General features: G+C 38.6%; 4 protein-coding genes and 2 long non-coding RNA genes across 10 annotated transcripts; 3 read left to right on the top strand and 3 right to left on the bottom strand.

Annotated features, from left to right (window-relative positions):
- Positions 1–12: 12 nt before the first annotated feature.
- On the bottom strand, positions 13–13,939 carry LOC124350767 (glutathione S-transferase Mu 3-like). Its single transcript, XM_046801599.1, has 6 exons — positions 13,921–13,939; positions 1,259–1,365; positions 1,042–1,182; positions 785–967; positions 612–707; positions 13–433 (listed from the first exon to the last, which is right to left on the bottom strand). The coding sequence occupies exons 2-6, from the start codon at positions 1,292–1,294 to the stop codon at positions 233–235; spliced, it is 657 nt and encodes a 218-aa protein (XP_046657555.1). The 5' UTR covers positions 1,295–1,365; positions 13,921–13,939; the 3' UTR covers positions 13–232.
- Positions 1,715–2,942, bottom strand: LOC124350766 (glutathione S-transferase Mu 6-like). The gene is made up of 5 exons (XM_046801598.1): positions 2,786–2,942; positions 2,537–2,677; positions 2,298–2,480; positions 2,133–2,228; positions 1,715–2,053 (listed from the first exon to the last, which is right to left on the bottom strand). The coding sequence occupies exons 1-5, from the start codon at positions 2,819–2,821 to the stop codon at positions 1,853–1,855; spliced, it is 657 nt and encodes a 218-aa protein (XP_046657554.1). The 5' UTR covers positions 2,822–2,942; the 3' UTR covers positions 1,715–1,852.
- LOC124350870 lies at positions 9,699–11,194 on the top strand. Of its 3 annotated transcripts, XR_006921218.1 has the most exons (5): positions 9,699–9,922; positions 9,982–10,142; positions 10,244–10,320; positions 10,381–10,656; positions 10,752–11,194. It is a non-coding gene; the product is annotated as an uncharacterized LOC124350870 (long non-coding RNA). The 3 variants fall into 3 exon arrangements; XR_006921215.1 differs by having other exon boundaries at positions 9,699–10,142; XR_006921216.1 differs by having other exon boundaries at positions 9,699–10,142; positions 10,224–10,320.
- Positions 12,683–13,969, bottom strand: LOC124350834 (glutathione S-transferase Mu 6-like). Its single transcript, XM_046801668.1, has 5 exons — positions 13,804–13,969; positions 13,524–13,664; positions 13,275–13,457; positions 13,110–13,205; positions 12,683–13,027 (listed from the first exon to the last, which is right to left on the bottom strand). The coding sequence occupies exons 1-5, from the start codon at positions 13,837–13,839 to the stop codon at positions 12,827–12,829; spliced, it is 657 nt and encodes a 218-aa protein (XP_046657624.1). The 5' UTR covers positions 13,840–13,969; the 3' UTR covers positions 12,683–12,826.
- A 1,043-nt stretch (positions 13,970–15,012) lies between these two features.
- Positions 15,013–15,786, top strand: LOC124350931. Its single transcript, XR_006921291.1, has 2 exons — positions 15,013–15,190; positions 15,279–15,786. It is a non-coding gene; the product is annotated as an uncharacterized LOC124350931 (long non-coding RNA).
- A 558-nt stretch (positions 15,787–16,344) lies between these two features.
- LOC124350682 (chitotriosidase-1-like) lies at positions 16,345–18,673 on the top strand. Of its 3 annotated transcripts, none has more exons than XM_046801482.1 (4): positions 16,345–17,055; positions 17,127–17,219; positions 17,285–17,746; positions 17,816–18,673. In XM_046801482.1, the coding sequence occupies exons 2-4, from the start codon at positions 17,159–17,161 to the stop codon at positions 18,448–18,450; spliced, it is 1,158 nt and encodes a 385-aa protein (XP_046657438.1). In that variant the 5' UTR covers positions 16,345–17,055; positions 17,127–17,158; the 3' UTR covers positions 18,451–18,673. The 3 variants fall into 3 exon arrangements, with proteins under 3 accessions (XP_046657438.1, XP_046657439.1, XP_046657437.1); XM_046801483.1 differs by having other exon boundaries at positions 17,116–17,219; positions 17,831–18,673; XM_046801481.1 differs by having other exon boundaries at positions 17,116–17,219.
- Positions 18,674–19,116: the final 443 nt, after the last annotated feature.

Genomic DNA, 19,116 nt, shown 5'->3' with positions numbered 1-19,116 from the left:
CAATTTAGATTGAACCATAATAACAGATATTGTTTATAAACAATAATTGAGAATGACATTTTTTAAAACAATGTGTTGAATTGATTAACAATAGGAATGTTTGATAACTTTGTAAATTGTAAAACAAATTTTATCTAGTAAAGTCTAAGGGCCTAAGAGAAGTCTAAGTGTCTAACATTAGAAAATTCAAAAATGAGTATATGGTAGACTGGTATAGTACTATCAATTTTGCTTATTTTCCGCCCCACTGAGCCATAGGTCCATTGAAAGGATATTTGATGCATTTATCCGAACTGAGATAAGTTGCAACTTTTTCTAGCGCTCCGATTCCCTCGTGAAATTCTTTCAGATTAGGGAATTCATCAAGTAATCCAGGAATCAATTGAGAGTTCTGGTACAACAACTCATACATCACAAAGTCCATGTAGGTTATCTTTAAAATAAATTCAATAATTAAAAAGGTTACATTGGCAATTAAAATTTCATTGGCAATTGGCATCAAAAAGAAAATTTCACCAGGCTGATGAAACTTCATTTTCAAACATTGCAATATTTTTGCTGTGAAATTTTACATTGGCTGTTAAAGGTCTAAAAAGAAAATGTCACCATACATTCTGTCCTGCAAAATATGGGTGACTTCCCAGAAAGGTGGAAACTTCCTTCAACTTCACTGCAACATTTTTTATGTAATCTGGTTTCATCTTCTCCTAAAATAAACAATGAGAAGAAGAAACAGTCAAAGCATACACAAATATTGAAAATGCTGTTTAAATTATATACTCACAAAATCATCATGATAACACAGTGTGGACCACTTTGAACGCATATCAATGGCTTCTGCCTCTATCAAGTCCACTCTGATTTGCTCCTCCTCAGTCTTGGCTGCCATGTTATGTTTGCCCCCCAAATACTTCAGAATGGCAAAAGTTTGTGAAAGCTTGACATCTCCATCAATGTAGTAAGGGCACTAATAAAGACACATGACATTAAAAAAATCATCTGCACTCACCAACATGTTCATTAAATAGCAGATATATTTACATTTGGGAAATCCAGACCAAGGTTAAATTTGTTGTTCAACCACTCACTCGGGTCATAGTCGGGAGCCGGTCCAACATTATAACGCTTCTCCTCATACTCAAACCCGGCATGGGCCAAAAGAAGTCGGATAGGTTGCATGTACTATTATTTACACCAAAATTTTCAGTTTCGAAAACGATTTAGACATACACAGTTGAATGTTCTTTTCTTAACTTACCCCACGAATATTCCAATAACCAGTTTTGACAGCCATGATAAAGTCAGGTAAAGTAGCTGTACTGTACTGCAGACGTTCTTCTCTCAGGAGTCAGGAGTCGAATCGCTCGAATGACTCACGACTCAGTAAGCCTGTGCGCTTAGGAAATAGATTACAAAGTTGAGGGATGGGAAAGGGCATAATACAATGTGTGAACGGATAAAGCGATTGATACGCAATTGCGCATTTCCAATGTTTAGACGAAATGTTAATAATTCCTATCCAAAATTATGAATACTTTAGTTTTCAACAATCGAGTACATCCTGATACTGTGATAGTCATAAATGTATCTTTGATGACAAACGTGACCTGCGCAACTCTAAATACACGGCCGCAAGCCTCCAACGCTCCGTCTTGTTCCGTTTATAGAGTATTGCACAAAGAATCTTTATGAACAGTAATCAATAAGAACAACATTTTTCGTTAACGTTGTATTGCCCATTAACAAGGAATGTTGAATAACTTAATAATACAAATTTATCTCGTAAAATCTAACAAAAAAAAAGATTAAATTCACAGAAGATAGTGGTGTGTACCATAGATGAAACATTTGTTTAGTTTCCACCCCAGTGGGCCGTAGGTCCATTTAATGGATACTTGATGCATTTATCCGAACTAAGGTAGGCCGCGACTTTCTCTAGCCCTGCGATTCTGGCTTGAAATTCTTTCAGATTAGGGAATTCATCAAGTAACCCAGGAATCAATTGAGAGTTCTGGTCCAACAACTCATAGATTACAAAGTCAATGTAGGTAATCTTTAAAGAATTCAATTATAAAAAAAAATTAAGAAAAATATATAGGTTACTGAAGGTTTTAAATGAAATTTCATCATACATTCTGTCCTGCAAAATACGGATGACTCCCCAGAAAGGTGGAAACTTCTTTTAACTTCACTGGGGCATTTTTCAAGTATTCTGGTTTCATTTTTTCCTATGCAGTTGATAACAAAAATAATAAGAATGGTCAACATAAAAAATAGAGAAAGTTGATATTACTCACAAAATCAGCAATGTAGCATAGTGTTGACCACTTTGTACGCATGTCAATGGCTTCTGCCTCTATCAAGTCCATTCTTATTTGCTCCTCCTCATTCTTGGCTGCCATGTTATGTTTGCGCCCCAAATACTTCAGAATGGCAAAAGTTTGTGAAAGCTTGACATCTTCATCAATGTAATAAGGACACTAAAGATGCATCTTTTTCTTCATGTTCATTAAATGGCATATTTAAAGATACCTACATTCGGGAAATCCAGACCAAGGTTAAATTTGTCGTTAAACCACTCACTCCTGTCGTAATCGGGAGCCGGTCCAACATTATATCGCTTGTCCTCATACTCAACCCCGGCATGGGCCAAAAGAAGTCGAATGGGTTGCATGTACTAATATAATTATTTACACCAAAATTGTCAAACACAGTCTTGAACACAGTTTGGAAAACAAAGTAGTACATAAGAAAAACACTTGAATGCTATTTCATGTTTACTCACCCCACGAATATTCCAATAACCAGTTTTGACAGCCATGATAAATTCAGGTGAAGTTGCTGTACTGTACTGTAGACGTTCTTCTCTCAGGAGTCGAATCACTACGACAGAGTAGAGAAGAGAACTGCTAATCAACTGAAAGTTTTAGGCGGTTTAAGGACTACAGCAGTCGGGCCCGCTTGCCTGGGGAAATGCTCACCCTCCCTCCTTTCTCTCTCCTGTGTATCTTCTGCGTCAAGACAAGAAAAAATTGACAACGGATTTTGTATTAATATAGAGTATAGACTTAATGTGCGCCTTCTTAATGAATAATCATTTTATTGCAAAGTGAGCATATTTTGTCGCATCTTGATGAATAAGAACGCGGCATCAGAATTTTATTATTACCTATATCAAAGGTGTAAGCTTAGTTCGATTAATTCCCGTAACGCCATAGATATTTCCACTTTTGTACAATGTATAAGTACACATTTATTTTAGAGTCATTTAACGTAGCTTTAACTGTCCATTCGATGAGAAGTTCTCGGCTTGCGGCTTCTAGTAACGGTTTCAAAAAACGCGATTTTAACTGGCGTACAGTATGCCGAGTGATGGTACGCCAATCATGTTACTCGTCGCCACTAAGCCAAGAAACTCAAATATGGAATAGTTAGACATCTCTACGTAATCGAAAGTAAACTTTATAAGTACAAATTTAAGGTAAACTGAAGTGGTGGGGGCGTAGGAATAGGAACAGGTGACGTTCGTGTATCATTAGACTTTTACGTATTCAGTGATGTATTAATCAATACAATCTGCATGGCCCAACAAAGTTCACAAAGAGGAATGTTTAAAAAATAATATTTTCATGTTTTTTTACGCCATTTTCTTTGTACGACCAATAATCGTCCCTATAGTGCCTCCTTAGCTCAGTTCTTCCTTTTGAATGTAATCAAACTTGTTGGAATTATTGGAATTATCAAGGCACGCCCACACAACCGCTCTCCCCCTTTTTTACCTGAAATTTTACATTTAAGGAATTTTACATTAATTCCCGCTGGCTTTTCACAATTTGGACTATGTGTATGTGTAGCTACAGTCGATGTTTGATTGAGAGTTACGCGTTATTGACTCATTTTATTTCATTTTTTCTGATGTTGTTGTTACAGGTGCACGAGCAAGAATTATTTGGCAGCGATTCGGCCAGCGGCTGGGTCAACGGAACTTTTTACATGGATCCTTTCATGGGCCAGAGTTCGGGCAATTATTCAATATTACCCAAACGCCAGCCAACATTCACGGTCAACCAATTAAGATTTCTTCAGCAACAACACACTGGTCCTGGACCAGTTATTTGACGACGGCAAAGCAGGTATAATTAACTTTTATCGGGAAAATATTTAATTTTCGACAGTTTTTCTTAATTGAAACGCAAATTTTTTCTGGGTTTTATATTCAGATCCTGATATTACTCGAGGCGATGGAGTTTACTAGATCGTTATTTCGGTAAATACTTTAGAGGCACTGGAACTTATTCCATCACGCTATCCGTCGACGCCATGGACGGAAGGGCCTACACTATCCGCACATCTCCGACCTCCAAACAAATTGGTAATTTCGAATTAGATATAATTTTAAAATGGAATCAGCTTTTTTAAAAAATTTTCTCACATAGATTCCGTTGAATGCTGCAGGAAGCGTGATTCGAGTGCCACTGGAACGCCGTGAATTGACTGGAGCTTATAGTCGACTGGTTCCGGGTGAAGTTATCAGCGCCGGAAGTAGCCAATTTGTCAGCTCTCCATCCTCAACATCCAACTCGTCAACTTTTGGACAAGAGCCAGAAGCTTTGGACATCCTTCCACCGTCTCGAGTCACCGATCTGCGCGTTCATGTCGAACCGACAACTCAGCGAGTCAATTTCCAGTAGACCGCCGTCGGGTCGGCGACGATTTCGACATTGGCACAGGTAACATCCCCTTAAAAATGTTATTTCACTTGAAAAACTTAATCACATTTTTTATTGATTTCTTATATTGCAGCTGACACGTACGAACTCCGATTGGCCTCAAACAAAACTTGGCTCAAAGTGCCGTCGACGTTCCAGCAGGCCGAAACTCTGCCCGCCCCCCGATTCCGCGTCTCAGTGGCGACCCGATGGATTTGACTCTGATGGATTTCGATCGCTACGATCGCTGGTTCTACGCCGCAATCGTTATTTCTCGTCGTCAATCGTCAATCGTTTATTCCAATTTGGTTCAATTGTGGATGCCCAGTCCTCCTACCACCACCACGACGCCAGCGCCCGTCTGGCTGGCCACTTCCCTGTCTGTCAACGACGTTCCGTCTCAATGGTTCGCTGGCGGTGGTCTCAGCACTGTCCACTGGGCGGCCATCGTCGCCGGCATCTGCGTGGCTTTCATCTCATCCTCGTACTGGCCGTTTACTTTGTCATCGCGGCCAAGAGGCGCAAGGACAAGGAGCAGAACAGCAAATCCGGGCCGCCCAAATTCGCCTACGTCCCCACGACGGTCAGCAGCGCCTTGTATCCAGCGCCGATCCAGCTCGACTTGGCTTCCGTCGACCAGAACAAGGAGATTCTCAGCCAATACCAATCGGGGGCCGTCACCATCTACGACGGACGCACCGTTCCGGTCCACTGGAGCGCCTCCCAGCTCCTTCAGGAGCACGAGCGCCGCCACAGCCCCTGCGGCCAGAACGAGCCCTCCGATCATTTCACGGCGCCCAACGACTCGGCTTTCATCAGCGGCAGCTACCACTTGAATTCCGGCAGCGCCATCTACGGCGGAGTGATCCACCCGATCAGCAGAACATCTACAACCAGTTATCGGCCGATTACCGGCCGTACTCGGTCGACTACGAAGGCTCGTCCTCAGTGGATCAGGATTCAGGACGGTGGCTACTATTACGCCGAGAAGTCGACAGCGGCGGCCTACAACAACAACACGAAATCCCGTCCGCCGACGTGGAGTAGACCTCCAGAGACATAAGAACTCCCTTTTTAAATATTATTTTAAAAAATATCCGACAATAGAACTCAATGATTTTAAAATTATTTTCATGCCCAACAGTAGAACTCCTATTCTATTGTCGCGGGTATTTTTTATAATATTTAAATAAGGAGTTCTTATGTCTTAGGAGTTCTACTGTTGGAGTTCTTAAGTCGCATACAAAGAATTTTTTAAAAATTATTTAAAATATTGGGGTTCTATTGTCGGTGAAGTTATTCTGTCTTTTGAGTTCTACGGTCACCATACCCTTCTTTATGCTCTGCGTTTTATTAGGCTAATATTATATTGTCTAATAAGACTTAATGGATTACGCAATAAACGCCTTAGTTCGATTTTTTACCGCATCTCTTGCGAAACTAGCCAGTCTTTTGGCGACTAGAATCCCTATGTACGGGAAATCAAAGTTAAAAATATTTCACCTTCTAATAAGATTTTTGTTTTCAAATCTTTTGAACAACATTTGAAAAATAATTTAGCAGTAAGTTTGTAACATTTTAAAACCGAAATCATTTTCGTTGAATTTATTTTCAAAGGATTTACCTGAAACGAGCAAGTGCAGCTGTCTATACCTGAACGTACTGCCTACTTATACAACCGAGAATTAACTGTCGACTGTATGTAATGAGGTAAGATGGGGAGCGACGGTAGCGACAAACGTTTGTCCCGTGAACTTCGATCTGATGCTTGCAAAGAAATACAATATTTCTTATTGATGGTTATCGCGTTTTTTGGGGTTCTTTACGAACTTCATCACTTTCTAGTAGTGATCATCGTGGTTTTTATGACACCAAAAAACCACGATGACATCCCGGATAAAGACGAGCGTGCTTGTGATGGCCGGAATAATGTTCTCAAGCCTGCTTCAGCACCACATTACTCATATTTCGAAGAATTTCAATGGAATCGTCCGATTGATTTAACATCTCAATCGGCGTCTTTCAAACCTGAAAAAAATAATATTGATTTTCAAAATGGTGATAATTCTGAAAATGTACTCGACAAGTTTCAGCACTGTTATCAAAACCCACTCTATGCGGTTGAAGATAACGATGTGCCTGAGATCGTAACCAACGAAGAAGTGGACATTGGATATGAGGATTGTAGTACAAAATCTAACGAACTCTATCCGTCGAAACTTCTAATAGAAGTTCGAAGAGCGCAAGAGACTAAAATAAAACCACTGATACGACATCAACCAATTTTTGTTGAATTAGGAAATTCAGATAAACTTGAATTGAAGAGGGACATAGAGAAGATAATCGAGACACATCAGCGTCCTCAACCGCCAGAATCAGAAGCATCGTCTACGGCATTACTTGAGCCAGAATTGCAACGCCAAAAGGTGCTAGTTCCGGAAAAACCAAAGATGAAACCCGAAGAAGAACAGAAACGACAACCTGCGAAGCTGGAGATCTCTCAACAAATAATGAATAATGATGTGAAAGATATACCTCAACCGTCTCCGACTGCTCAAAAGTCGGAGAATGAAGTACCTCAATATTTTACTATTGATAATACTAAATTACGAATTAAATATCACAATGGAAAATACCCAGTTGTCGATTATTACGTTTGGGAAAAATTAGGAAGACCGCGCCTACTACCTACAATGATAACAGAAATAACAGTCGGTCCCCCAGGCAGTTTTTATAAAATCAAAGGAACATTTGAAATGAGAATTGAAGGCATGACAGGGTGTATTCCCGTACTGGTGGTCGATAAACCTCATTTAGAAACGGAAGAACTGGATATCTACTTTGGAACCAACGGCAAGCTTCCAAGCGAAAAATTTGAATGGGATTCTTTATATTCGTTAGCTAGGAAGGAGCCGATAGATGGGTCTGCGAAGCTGGAGGAAAAGGTGCATCCGGATAAACCAAAGATGATACCCGAACAACAGAAGCGACAACCTGCGAAGCTTGAGAACTCTCAACAAATGAATGTGAATGTACCTCAACAGTTGAAGACTGCTCCTGTACCTCAACAACCAAATCAGGTACAGACAGAGAAGCCACCACCACAATATTTTACTATTAATAATATAAAATTACGTATCAAATATCACGAGGGAAAATACCCAGTAATCGATTATCATGTTTGGGAAATATTAGGAAGACCGGGCCTAATTCATACGAGCAAAAATGAAAAAATCGGTTCCCCTGGCAGGTTTTATGGAATAACAGGAAGATATTATTTAAGATTGAATATTGACGGCAAAGTAGGAGCGGTTCCCATATTGGTGGTCAATAAACCTCGGAATTTAGAAACGGAAGAACTGGAAATCCACTTTGGAACCAATGGTGGACAAACATTTGAATGGAATTCTTTATATAAAATAGCTTCGAAGGGGCCAATAGATTGGATTTAAACTAAGATGGAAAAATGGGATGAAGAAGACAAAATAAGGAAAGATTTAAAGAAATCCCGGAAGAAAACCAGAAGTTGATTAACTATAGAAAATATTACCTGGAAGTGGATGAGTTTATACATTATAAGTAAATAAGAACCAGAGGATACAATGACTAGTAAACCAGTAAAAGGAAATGACCAGGAGATGACCGAAATAAGATTACTACTAATACACGAACGGAAGAGAATGGATCATTTCGCCCAACAAAACTTTACTTCCGAAACTGATTCGTTGTATTTTGACATATGGCGGCGACATTTCGAGTACAGTGCGAGAATACCTCGAGAATGTATGCGAAAATACTCGACAATATTTTTTATAGTTAGATCTTAGATTAGGTTAAGTAAGGTTAGATTAGGTTAGATTGTCGAAGTAGATCCGCTTACGTTGTAAAGGAATATTCGCCCCAATGTCGAATTTATATCATCTCCAGCTGTTGATGAAGATACGTCAAACTGGTAGTATCGAAGTTAAGTTTTATTGAGTGAACCTCAGCACCCCACCAGAAGAGAACATGACCAGAAGATGACCCAAAGGAAAAGACTAGAAGAATAATAGAATATAACCCGGAATGAGAAACATTATCGGAAATCACCACCTCATCTGATTTTGAAAAAGCCGCTAATTCTTACTTTTCTAGTCACCTAGTAGAGGAATTTCGTACTGTTTTTTGAAATCTCGTTTCGTTTCATCGTCATCGTCTGCTTCAATCGGTTGTGATTTGCAGTGTTGCCAACTAGCCGGGATTTATCCCGGTTTCCGGGTTTTTTGAGTGGCACCCGGAGAAATGCCGGGATTCGACCAAAACCGGGTTTTCTCCGGGAATTTTGCCGAATAAAATTTTTTTGTAAATTACACAATAAATTCTGGGATAAATCGTAAAATCGATATGTTTTTACACTTCAAATTCTTTTTTCCTATAGTTTTATGAAGACCTTATCAATACCCGATAGGTGTCGTTGCATACCTTTGTTATTAACGTGCCTAACTAACTATCAGAATCAGATTCAATAGTCGACAGACGATCATAGTCACCAGAATTAATTGGACTGGGCCTGCAATCTTCAAGGCATGATAGATGATAGTGATCCCCTTCAACTCCTAGATGAGGAAATGTCGAAATGAACAGTTTATTCAAAGTAATGATAGTTTTTAAATTGTGCAGCAAGAACTTTTGGAATTTTTTTTTCGACCATTATGCATCATTTTCTTTCTAATGATTCTTTTATTTCTAAATTAGACTTGCTGACTGAAGAACTGAATTTTCATTTTGTTAAGTTGTGCGGACGTTTAAAAACAAAACAAGCAAGTGTTAAAATCGTTCAAAAAAACAGCAAAAACAGCATTTATATTGATTTAAACAAAAAACCGGGATTTTTGTCAACAATTTCCGGGATTTTTGAGAAAAATCTGAAACCGGGATGGTTCCGGGATTTTTTTTAAGACTAAACCGGGAAAACGCCAAAAAGTAGTTGGCAACACTGGTGATTTGGTCGTCTCGACTGCTGCGTGTGGTGACTATCGTGAGGTTGATGGAAGAGTCGTTTTCATACTAGATTTTAAATTTTGAAAATGTGCCCACGTTAAATAATTCGATTTTTCACATTTACAGTTCAGTTTTTGTTCCAATATCGTAAATTAAGCATGGTAGTGATTGACGAAAATTTTAGCTTTTTTTGTCACTTTTTTCGTCAATCACACGTAAACTACAAAAATGAGGTATTTTAATAATTCAATTTCATTGGTTGGAACAATATTTCAGTTTTGCCATACTGCAGAATCAATTAGGAAAAGTTTAGTGCTGAAGCATTTTTAAAATGAGGCGAAACAAGGTGACAGCATACCATTGTGTAGGTTTTGAAGTTAGCTGGATATCTTTTCAGATGTATATTCCTTTGAACTGAATTTGAGTTGATGTTGCATTCCAGTTGAAAATCAGGTGAGTGTGCTTGCTACTACTCTTAGTCTTAGTGTTATAGATTTTATTTTATTACACGTGGATTAACCAAAAAGTGGTTAGTTAATATTTTTTATTTGTAGAAAAATTTTGAAGCTGTAAGATTACGAAACCATGCCATCTACCATATCCAGACTTGGGGATCAAGAGTTTGTGAAAGGTAAGCTGTTGTTGAGAGAACAAGCTAAAGTTACATGATTCACACAACTTGCTTATTCAGGTCCCCAATTGCAGGAAGCCTGTAGTAACTATCCACACGCGGTCACAGAGGGACTCGCGATAAGGAGAAACTACGAAACTTTCTACGGCAGTTGTAGACCTCAAGAGTTCCTGGCTTTTTCATTAGCCCGACGATAAAAAGCAAGTCCCCGACTATTATCAGTTCATCAAGGACCCCATGACTTTGGTGGAGACCGGATTGCAGAGAGACATCACCAATGGCTTTTGGAGTTTATTACCGATCATCGTCAAGATTTCACGTTTTATTGAATAGTAGGTAAGTGTAAATGCAATTTATTATACAGCAATAAACACTTGAGAACAAGTGGTAACGCGTAAAGTGACATCTATTTAAATAATTTGTTATTGTAGGCTACGACAAATGTTGTCCTTCGTGCTTGATGGTGACCAAGGAGTCGTATGTCACTTGTGAATGCCTTCCATTATATTTCTTATTACATTTTAAGTTTCAACATGTTCCAATGATGGAGATTCTTATGAATTATTTTAGCAATTGTCATTGTAGAGTTCAGACATCGTACTATCGTAGATCGTTGTGGACTTGTGGAGACACAATTTATTTAGCTTTCTTCTTCACCTTCTCCTAATTATTTCTTAAAATTGGTTAAATATGTTGAATTAAAAAAGTTAAAATATTTCTCTCTAAATGATTAGAAATATAATTTCTATCCACTTCCAGTCGATAGAAGTCGAAACTGTTTTTATTGAACAATCCAGTCTCCCCCTTCTTTCTTTATAGAAATATATTAGCAGAGATGTTATCTTATTTTTCTGTAATAGAGCTACCGTGTTCACTTCCGGTTTCGCCATTGCAACCGATAGAATCGTTGTAGTTCATTTTAAAATTTAGATCTGATTAACTAGGGCCTGTGCCACAACCATCTGGCCACAACGAAGCATACAACCCCAACCGCGGTCACTAGTCATACCGGAATCTCCAATTGGAGGAAAATTTCTACGATATGTAGAATTAAATTCACATCTGAATTAAGTGTATCCAGATCAATAAAAAAATCTTTAATTGAGTAAAGTTCTCGGCTATAGAAATGACTATTAAACGCCTTCTAGTTTTTGTGTCGCTTTCTCGGCCGAGTATCCATACAGTTTCATCATTCACTTCGAATCCCTGACGTTCAAGAATGATGCCACTCTCGTAAGTTACAAAAGCTTCACAGGCTTCAAGCATTCTTTTTGTGTTGACAACCAAAATTTTAAAAATGGAAATTAATAGCTTAATAACCAGAATTACGCATCGCATTCGGAGACGAAACTACAATTTACAAATTGACAACAAGTTTGCTGATGTGTCTGCTAATATGTCAACAGTAAGCCACCTTGCGCCCGATTATGTAAACATGGTATATAAACTGCTAATTAACTATAAACCAATTTATAGATCATGGTTCTAACTCTAATCGGCTATGACCGATTGAACTTGATATTCATAATTATATCCTGTAGAAACGGGCAAGTCATCCTGCTTACCGTGCGCGAGTAAAAAACTAAAAATACACGGCTGCAACTGTGTTGTACGCGTATACTATAGCGCCAACTAATAAAAAAGGCATAATTAAAGGATGAAAAAAGAACAATTTAGATTTAACCATAATAACAGATATTGTTTATAAACAATAACTGAGAATGACATTTTTTAAAACAATGTGTTGAATTGATTAACAATAGGAATGTTTGATAACTTTGTAAATTGTAAAACAAATTTTATCTAGTGAAGTCTAAGGGCCTAAGTGAAGTCTAAGTGTCTAACATTAGAAAATTCAAAGATGAGTATGGTAGACTGGTATAGTACTATCGATTTTGCTTATTTTCCGCCCCACTGAGCCATAGATCCATTGAAAGGATACTTGATGCATTTAACCGAATAAGCTGCAACTTTTTCTAGCGCTCCGATTCCCGCATGAAATTCTTTAAGATTAGCGATTAGGGAATTCATCAAGTAATCCAGGAATCAATTGATGGGATGGGAAGGGGCATAGTACAGTGTGTGAACGGCGGTGAACGGATTAAGCGATTGATGCGCAATTGCGCATTTCCAATGTTTAGACGAAATGTTAATAATTCCTATCCAAAATTATGAATACATTAGTTTTCAACAATCGAGTACAACCTGATACTGTGATAGTCATAAATGTGTCTTGCATGACAAACGCGACCTGCGCAACTCTAAATACACGACCACAAGCCTGCAACGCTCCGTCTGGTTCCGTTTATAGAGTATTGCACAAAGAATCTTTATGAACAGTAATCAATAAGAATAACATTTGTCGTTAACGTTGTATTGCCCATTAACAAGGAATGTTGAATAACTTTATAATACAAATTTATCTCGTAAATTCTACCAAAAAAAAAAAAGATTAAATTCACAGAAGAAACAAGAAAGTGGTGTGTACCATAGATGAAACATTTGTTTAGTTTCCACCCCAGTGGGCCGTAGGTCCATTTAATGGATACGTGATGCATTTATCCGAACTAAGGTAGGCCGCGACTTTCTCTAGCCCTGCGATTCTGGCTTGAAATTCTTTCAGATTAGGGAATTCATCAAGTAACCCAGGAATCAATTGAGAGTTCTGGTCCAACAACTCATAGATTACAAAGTCAATGTATGTAATCTTTAAAGAATTCAATTATAAAAAAAAGTTAAGAAATATACGTATAGGCTACTGAAAGTTTTAAATGAAAATTTCACCATACATTCTGTCCTGCAAAATACGGATGACTCCCCAGAAAGGTGGAAACTTCTTTTAACTTCACTGGGGCATTTTTCAAGTATTCTGGTTTCATTTTTTCCTATGCAGTTGATAACAAAAATAATAAGAATGGTCAACATAAAAAATAGAGAAAGTTGATATTACTCACAAAATCAGCAATGTAGCATAGTGTTGACCACTTTGTACGCATGTCAATGGCTTCTGCCTCTATCAAGTCCATTCTTATTTGCTCCTCCTCATTCTTGGCTGCCATGTTATGTTTGCGCCCCAAATACTTCAGAATGGCAAAAGTTTGTGAAAGCTTGACATCTCCATCAATGTAATAAGGACACTAAAGATACAAACAGCATCTTTTTCTTCATGTTCATTAAATGGCATGTTTAAAGATACCGCCTACATTCGGGAAATCCAGACCAAGGTTAAATTTGTCGTTAAACCACTCACTCCTGTCGTAATCGGGAGCCGGTCCAACATTATATCGCTTGTCCTCATACTCAACCCCGGCATGGGCCAAAAGAAGTCGAATGGGTTGCATGTACTAATTTAATATTTACACCAAAATTGTCAAACACAGTCTTGAACACAGTTTAGAAAACAAAGTACATTTAGTACATAAAGTATAACACATATTTAAGTACATAAGAATAACACTTGAATGCTATTTCATGTTTACTCACCCCACGAATATTCCAATAACCAGTTTTGACAGCCATGATAAAGTCAGGTGAAGTTGCTGAACTTTACTGTAGACGTTCTTCTCTCAGGAGTCGAATCACTCGAAAGACTTATTAATTTATTATTGCACGACAGAGCAGAGAACTGAACTGCTGATCAACTGAAAGTTTTAGGCGGTTTAAGGAGTACAGCAGTCGGGCCCGCTTGGCCGCTTGCCTGGGGAAATGCTCACCCTCCCTCCTTTCTCTCTCCTGTGTATCTTCTGCGTCAAGACAAGAAAAAATTGACAACGGATTTTGTATTAATATAGAGTATAGACTTAATGTGCGCCTTCTTAATGAATAATCATTTTATTGCAAAGTGAGCATATTTTGTCGCATCCTGATGAATAAGAACGCGGCATCAGAATTTTATTATTACCTATATCAAAGGTGTAAGCTTAGTTCGAATAATTCCCGTAACGCCATAGATATTTCCACTTTGGCGCAATCTATTAGTACACATTAATTTTAAATTCATTTGACGATGCTTTAACTGTCCATTTCATGAGAACTTCTGGGGGTTGCGGCTTCTAGTAACTATATGTTAGCCTGTGTGTTGGTTGCCAGACTGGCTGCCAGAGTGCCAGATAGACCGCACGGCAACCTATGTTACTCGTCGCCACTTCCCTACAAGACTCTATTATGGAAGAGTTATACATCTTTTCTGAATCGAAAGTAAACTTTATAACTACAAATGTAATGTAAACTGAAGTGATGGAGGCGTAGCAATAGGAACAGGTGACGTTCGTGTATTATTAGACTTTTACGTAGGCAGTGATGTATTAATCGATACAATCTGCATGGCCCAACAAAGTTCACAAAGAGGAATGTTTAAAAAATAATACTTTCATGTTTTTTTTACGCCATTTTCTTTGTCCGACCAATAATCGTCCCTATAGTGCCTCCTTTGCTCAGTTCTTCCTTTTGAATGTAATCAAACTTGTTGGAATTATTGGAATTATCGAGGCACGCCCACACAACCGCTCTCCCCCTTTTTTACCCGAAATTTTACGTTTAAGGAATTTTACATTTTATTCCCGCTGGCCTTTCACAATTTGGACTATGTGTGTGTGTAGCTACAGTCGATGTTTGATTGAGAGCTACGCGTTATTGATTTATTTCATATTTTCTGATGTTGTTGTTACAGGTGCACGAGCAAGAATTATTTGGCAGCGATTTGGCCAGCGGCTGGGTCAACGGAACTTTTTACATGGATCCTTTCATGGGCCAGAGTTCGGGCAATTATTCAATATTACCCGAACGCCAGCCCACTCACGGTCAACCAATTAAGATTTCTTCAGCAACAACACACTGGTCCTCGACCAGTTATTTGACGACGGCAACGCAAGTATAAAAAGACTTTTATCGGGAAAATATTTAATTTTCGACAGTTTTTCTTAATTGAAACGCAAATTTTTTCTGGGTTTTATATTCAGATCCTGATATCACTCGAGGCGATGGAGTTTACTCTCGTTATTTCGGTAAATACTTTAGAGGCAATGGAACTTATTCCATCACACTATCCGTCGACGCCATGGACGGAAGACACGATCCGCACATCTCCGACCTCCCAACAAATTGTTAATTTCGAATTAGATTGAATTTTAAAATGGAATCAGCTTTTTTAAAATTTGAATTTTTTCTAAAATAGATTCGGTTGAATGCTGCGGGAAGCGTGATTCGAGTGCCACTAGAACGCTGGAACGCTGACAGGAGCTTTTAGTCGACTGGTTCCGGGTGAAGTTATCAGCGCCGGACTTTTCGTGGATCCGTGCATCTCTTGATTTTCATTTCGACAATATCCCTTGCTTGCGCAGTCCAGTCCAACTATAAGATAAGATGCGCGGTAAACCGTAAATTATATCAACTAAAAATAATATTCCATCATGTGACCGCTAGATGGCTAAAGTATTCAGAAACACGAGATAATGAAAACATACAAAATAAACAAAAGAACAGGATTTTTATACATTTATTCCGCTGGCTTTTCACGATTAAAAGGGTCGATTGGAAGTCAGCTGACCTAAAGAAAAAATTTCCCTAATAAATGATTAAAAGTACCGGCGTGATTTCTCCCTTTTGAAGGTTTCGTATGTAAATCGCAAATGTTTCTAAGGGGCTTCACATCGCACGAAAAGACCAAACACCAATTTTTCACAAGCCAAACGCAAAGTATTTTACACGGATAGCCATTGAATGAAAACTTAGAACTATCGCTCGGATTTCCTTATTCCGACATTTTTCACATTTTTGGGCGCTGGTCTGGTCTTAAGTTAAAGGGAAAAATCTCATCGTAGGAAGCCAATACATTTTATACGCGGGCTACTTTAAAAAATCATTCGATAAGATCTTGCCAAGTATTAACCCTATTTTACACCACTGCCAGCCGGTACAGCATAGTTAAGTTTTACGGATACTTGTTTTTGTAGAAAACTTTTCAAACTCTTTTCATAGTGCTAGACTTTGAATGCGTGTATGATATTTTGTATGGTCTTGATTAAAATTCTTTTCGTTACTGCTGTGAATATTAGACTTTATAATTCATCAATTCCTTTAAAATGTCCGTACCCAACCGCAGCTGTTCAAATTCAGATGCGCCATAAAAAATATTGGAGAGATGAAAAAGCGGGACGCCAAAATCAACACGGACATATAAATACCTCGCTCACGGAATTAGAAATTTACATTCAATGACATCACACCTCCAGCTGCATCTTGTGAACCTAATGCCCCTGTAGCGTATGCTGTGGTTATTATGAAATCTGTGAGGCCATTCGCACCAAAAGTCGTGAGATCCTTGATCCGTCTCTACTTTTAGCCTTCTAAATCCTCCTAATAGTTTTTAACGAGCGATTTCCAAAAGCAATTATCTATACCAAAACTCAAATATGTTTTCGGGAGTATCGAGTTCTGCTTTTATAAATAGTTGTGTGTTCTACAAGTTAAAACACTTAGGCATATAGGCCTAATTGAATGTGTGACAAAGTACAAAAGATCCCCCCCCACGTAAAACTGATACCCTTTCGCTTATCACTGCTGGCGGATGTATATCAAGTCTCGTATTTAGTCAAAGGCTATAATGGTGTTTATCTTTTTATGTTGGTGAAATCAGTTAAAAATGAGCTCATTCTGATATCCTGATACGAATATATAAACCGTGTGGACTTATAATTTTCATTCAGTTCCAAAATCATGATGACCAAATAACAAAAGGTAGGCCAGATAAATAATTTGATTTTTATTAAACTGAACGTAACTTAACTATACCCATAGCAATTTTTAAGTTTTACCGTTTGTTGGACGATATTACGGGGCAATGAACAATCAACAACCTATGATAGTTGGTTATTATCCCAACTGGAACTACAGACGTGAAGGTATAACAGCTAGTTTCAAATGTCTCAATTAGTTTTCATAACAAATTTTTGCATTTTTGTTAAAGATGCTTCATTCGACACAAACAACATCGATCCTACATTGTACACGCACTTAATCTACGCGTATGCCGCGTTGAACAAAAAGACCTTTTGTCTCAAGAGTACAAATGAGTGGATCGACATAAAAGATGAAGGATACAAACAGTTTACTGACCTCAAGACTAGAAATCCCCAGCTGAAGCTGATGATTTCACTTGGCGAGTGGACAGATTCTACCAAGAACAAAACCACAAAGTACTTCCAACTCGTGTCCAGCCCCAGAAATATCGACACGTTCGTCAAATCGGCTCTGGAATTCCTGGAGAAATACAATTTCGACGGATTAGATTTGCACTGGAAATATCCAAACACTGAGGAAGACAGAACTGGATTCACTAATTTGATCGTAGCTCTTCACAACGCTTTAAAGCCTTACGGTTACCTGTTAAGTGCTGCCGTTCCTCCAACAGCTTCCGCAATCAACGCCGGTAACAATTATTGTCCAAAAAATTGAATGATTAAAAAAGGGTTGAATTCAAATGAGAATTTGAATAAAGGTTACGATGTTCCAGTCGTGAATAAAAGGTTAGATTTTATCAACGTGATGGCCTATGACTTTCACGGACCTTGGGGCTCGGAAGTGATCAAAGCTGACCATCACTCTCCTCTTCGTCAGCGATTACGAGAGACAAATTCCGAATTGAATGTCGATTGCGCCATCAATTATTGGATTCGCCAGGGTATGTCGCCCGCCAAAATCAACATGGGAATACCTCTGTACGGAAGGAGTTGGATACTTTCTTCCAACGTCACTACACCACCGGCTCCCGCTCACGGTCCCCTTCCTAAAGGAAAAGTGGCTCACGAGGACGGCACGATGGCTTATTACGAAATTTGTGATGCCATTCACAATAAGGGCTGGACGGTTTACAAGACGAGTCAAGCCATGGGTCCTTATGCCGTTTCTCCGGCCGCCAATGGCAGGATGTGGGTCGGGTACGACGATCCGGCCATGGCAATCGCAAAAACTAATTACGTATTATCGAAAGGATTGGGTGGAGTCATGCTATGGGATATTAGTATGGATGACTTCCAGGGCATATCCGGTGCAGGGCCCAACCCCGTGACCAATGCGATTGTTCAAACTATTTCGCAATACAACAGCAGTGCTACAATGTTCTCTTTTGTTTGAAATGACTAATTTGTACAGACATTTAAAAAATGAAATTTAAAAAAATATCAATGTAATTAATCATGAAAAAAAAATGAATTGATTTGTGATAGTATAAAATGTTAAGAAATATTTAAGCAGTGAACAAATTTCCCGATATAATCTCGTGATCCAATAATCAAATGTATCCCACAGCCGATCGATATCGATATTCAATGTCGTCTCGTTTACAAGTCATTTTGAATATAAACGAGTCGCGTTCGATTTTTTCCTTTCAAAAACTCTACAACTTCTGCGGATTAATAATTTCCATCGGGGGTATATTCAATAGAGTCCCCTCGTCTCTTCCATCGTCAAAGCATATTATAGGACACGCCCTAAAAGGGTAGGAACTACACGCACGAAGAACCGATGATGCCGTGAGACTGCGTGATCCTTTTAGCGGAGTATGTCGCATTTGCGTGATTCTCCATTATTGGTCCCGCCATTTCTCTTGATCCGAAATAAATAAATAATTAATAAAGTCCACTCAAAAGAAGAAGACTCTTTCCCCCCTCGTCATTTATTATTCAATCAAACATGCGGCCGAAATGTTCTTCTCCCCAGAACGGGATTATTGCGTGCACTTATAGTGTTGTCACATAAACTGTATGGATTTGATAAGCCACCGTCTTATAATTCATATCC

Source organism: Daphnia pulicaria, chromosome 7, assembly GCF_021234035.1.
Source record: "Daphnia pulicaria isolate SC F1-1A chromosome 7, SC_F0-13Bv2, whole genome shotgun sequence".
NCBI lineage: Eukaryota > Metazoa > Arthropoda > Branchiopoda > Diplostraca > Daphniidae > Daphnia > Daphnia pulicaria.
The sequence above is the reverse complement of the archived record's forward strand: the minus strand, read 5'-3'. Positions and strand labels throughout refer to the sequence as shown.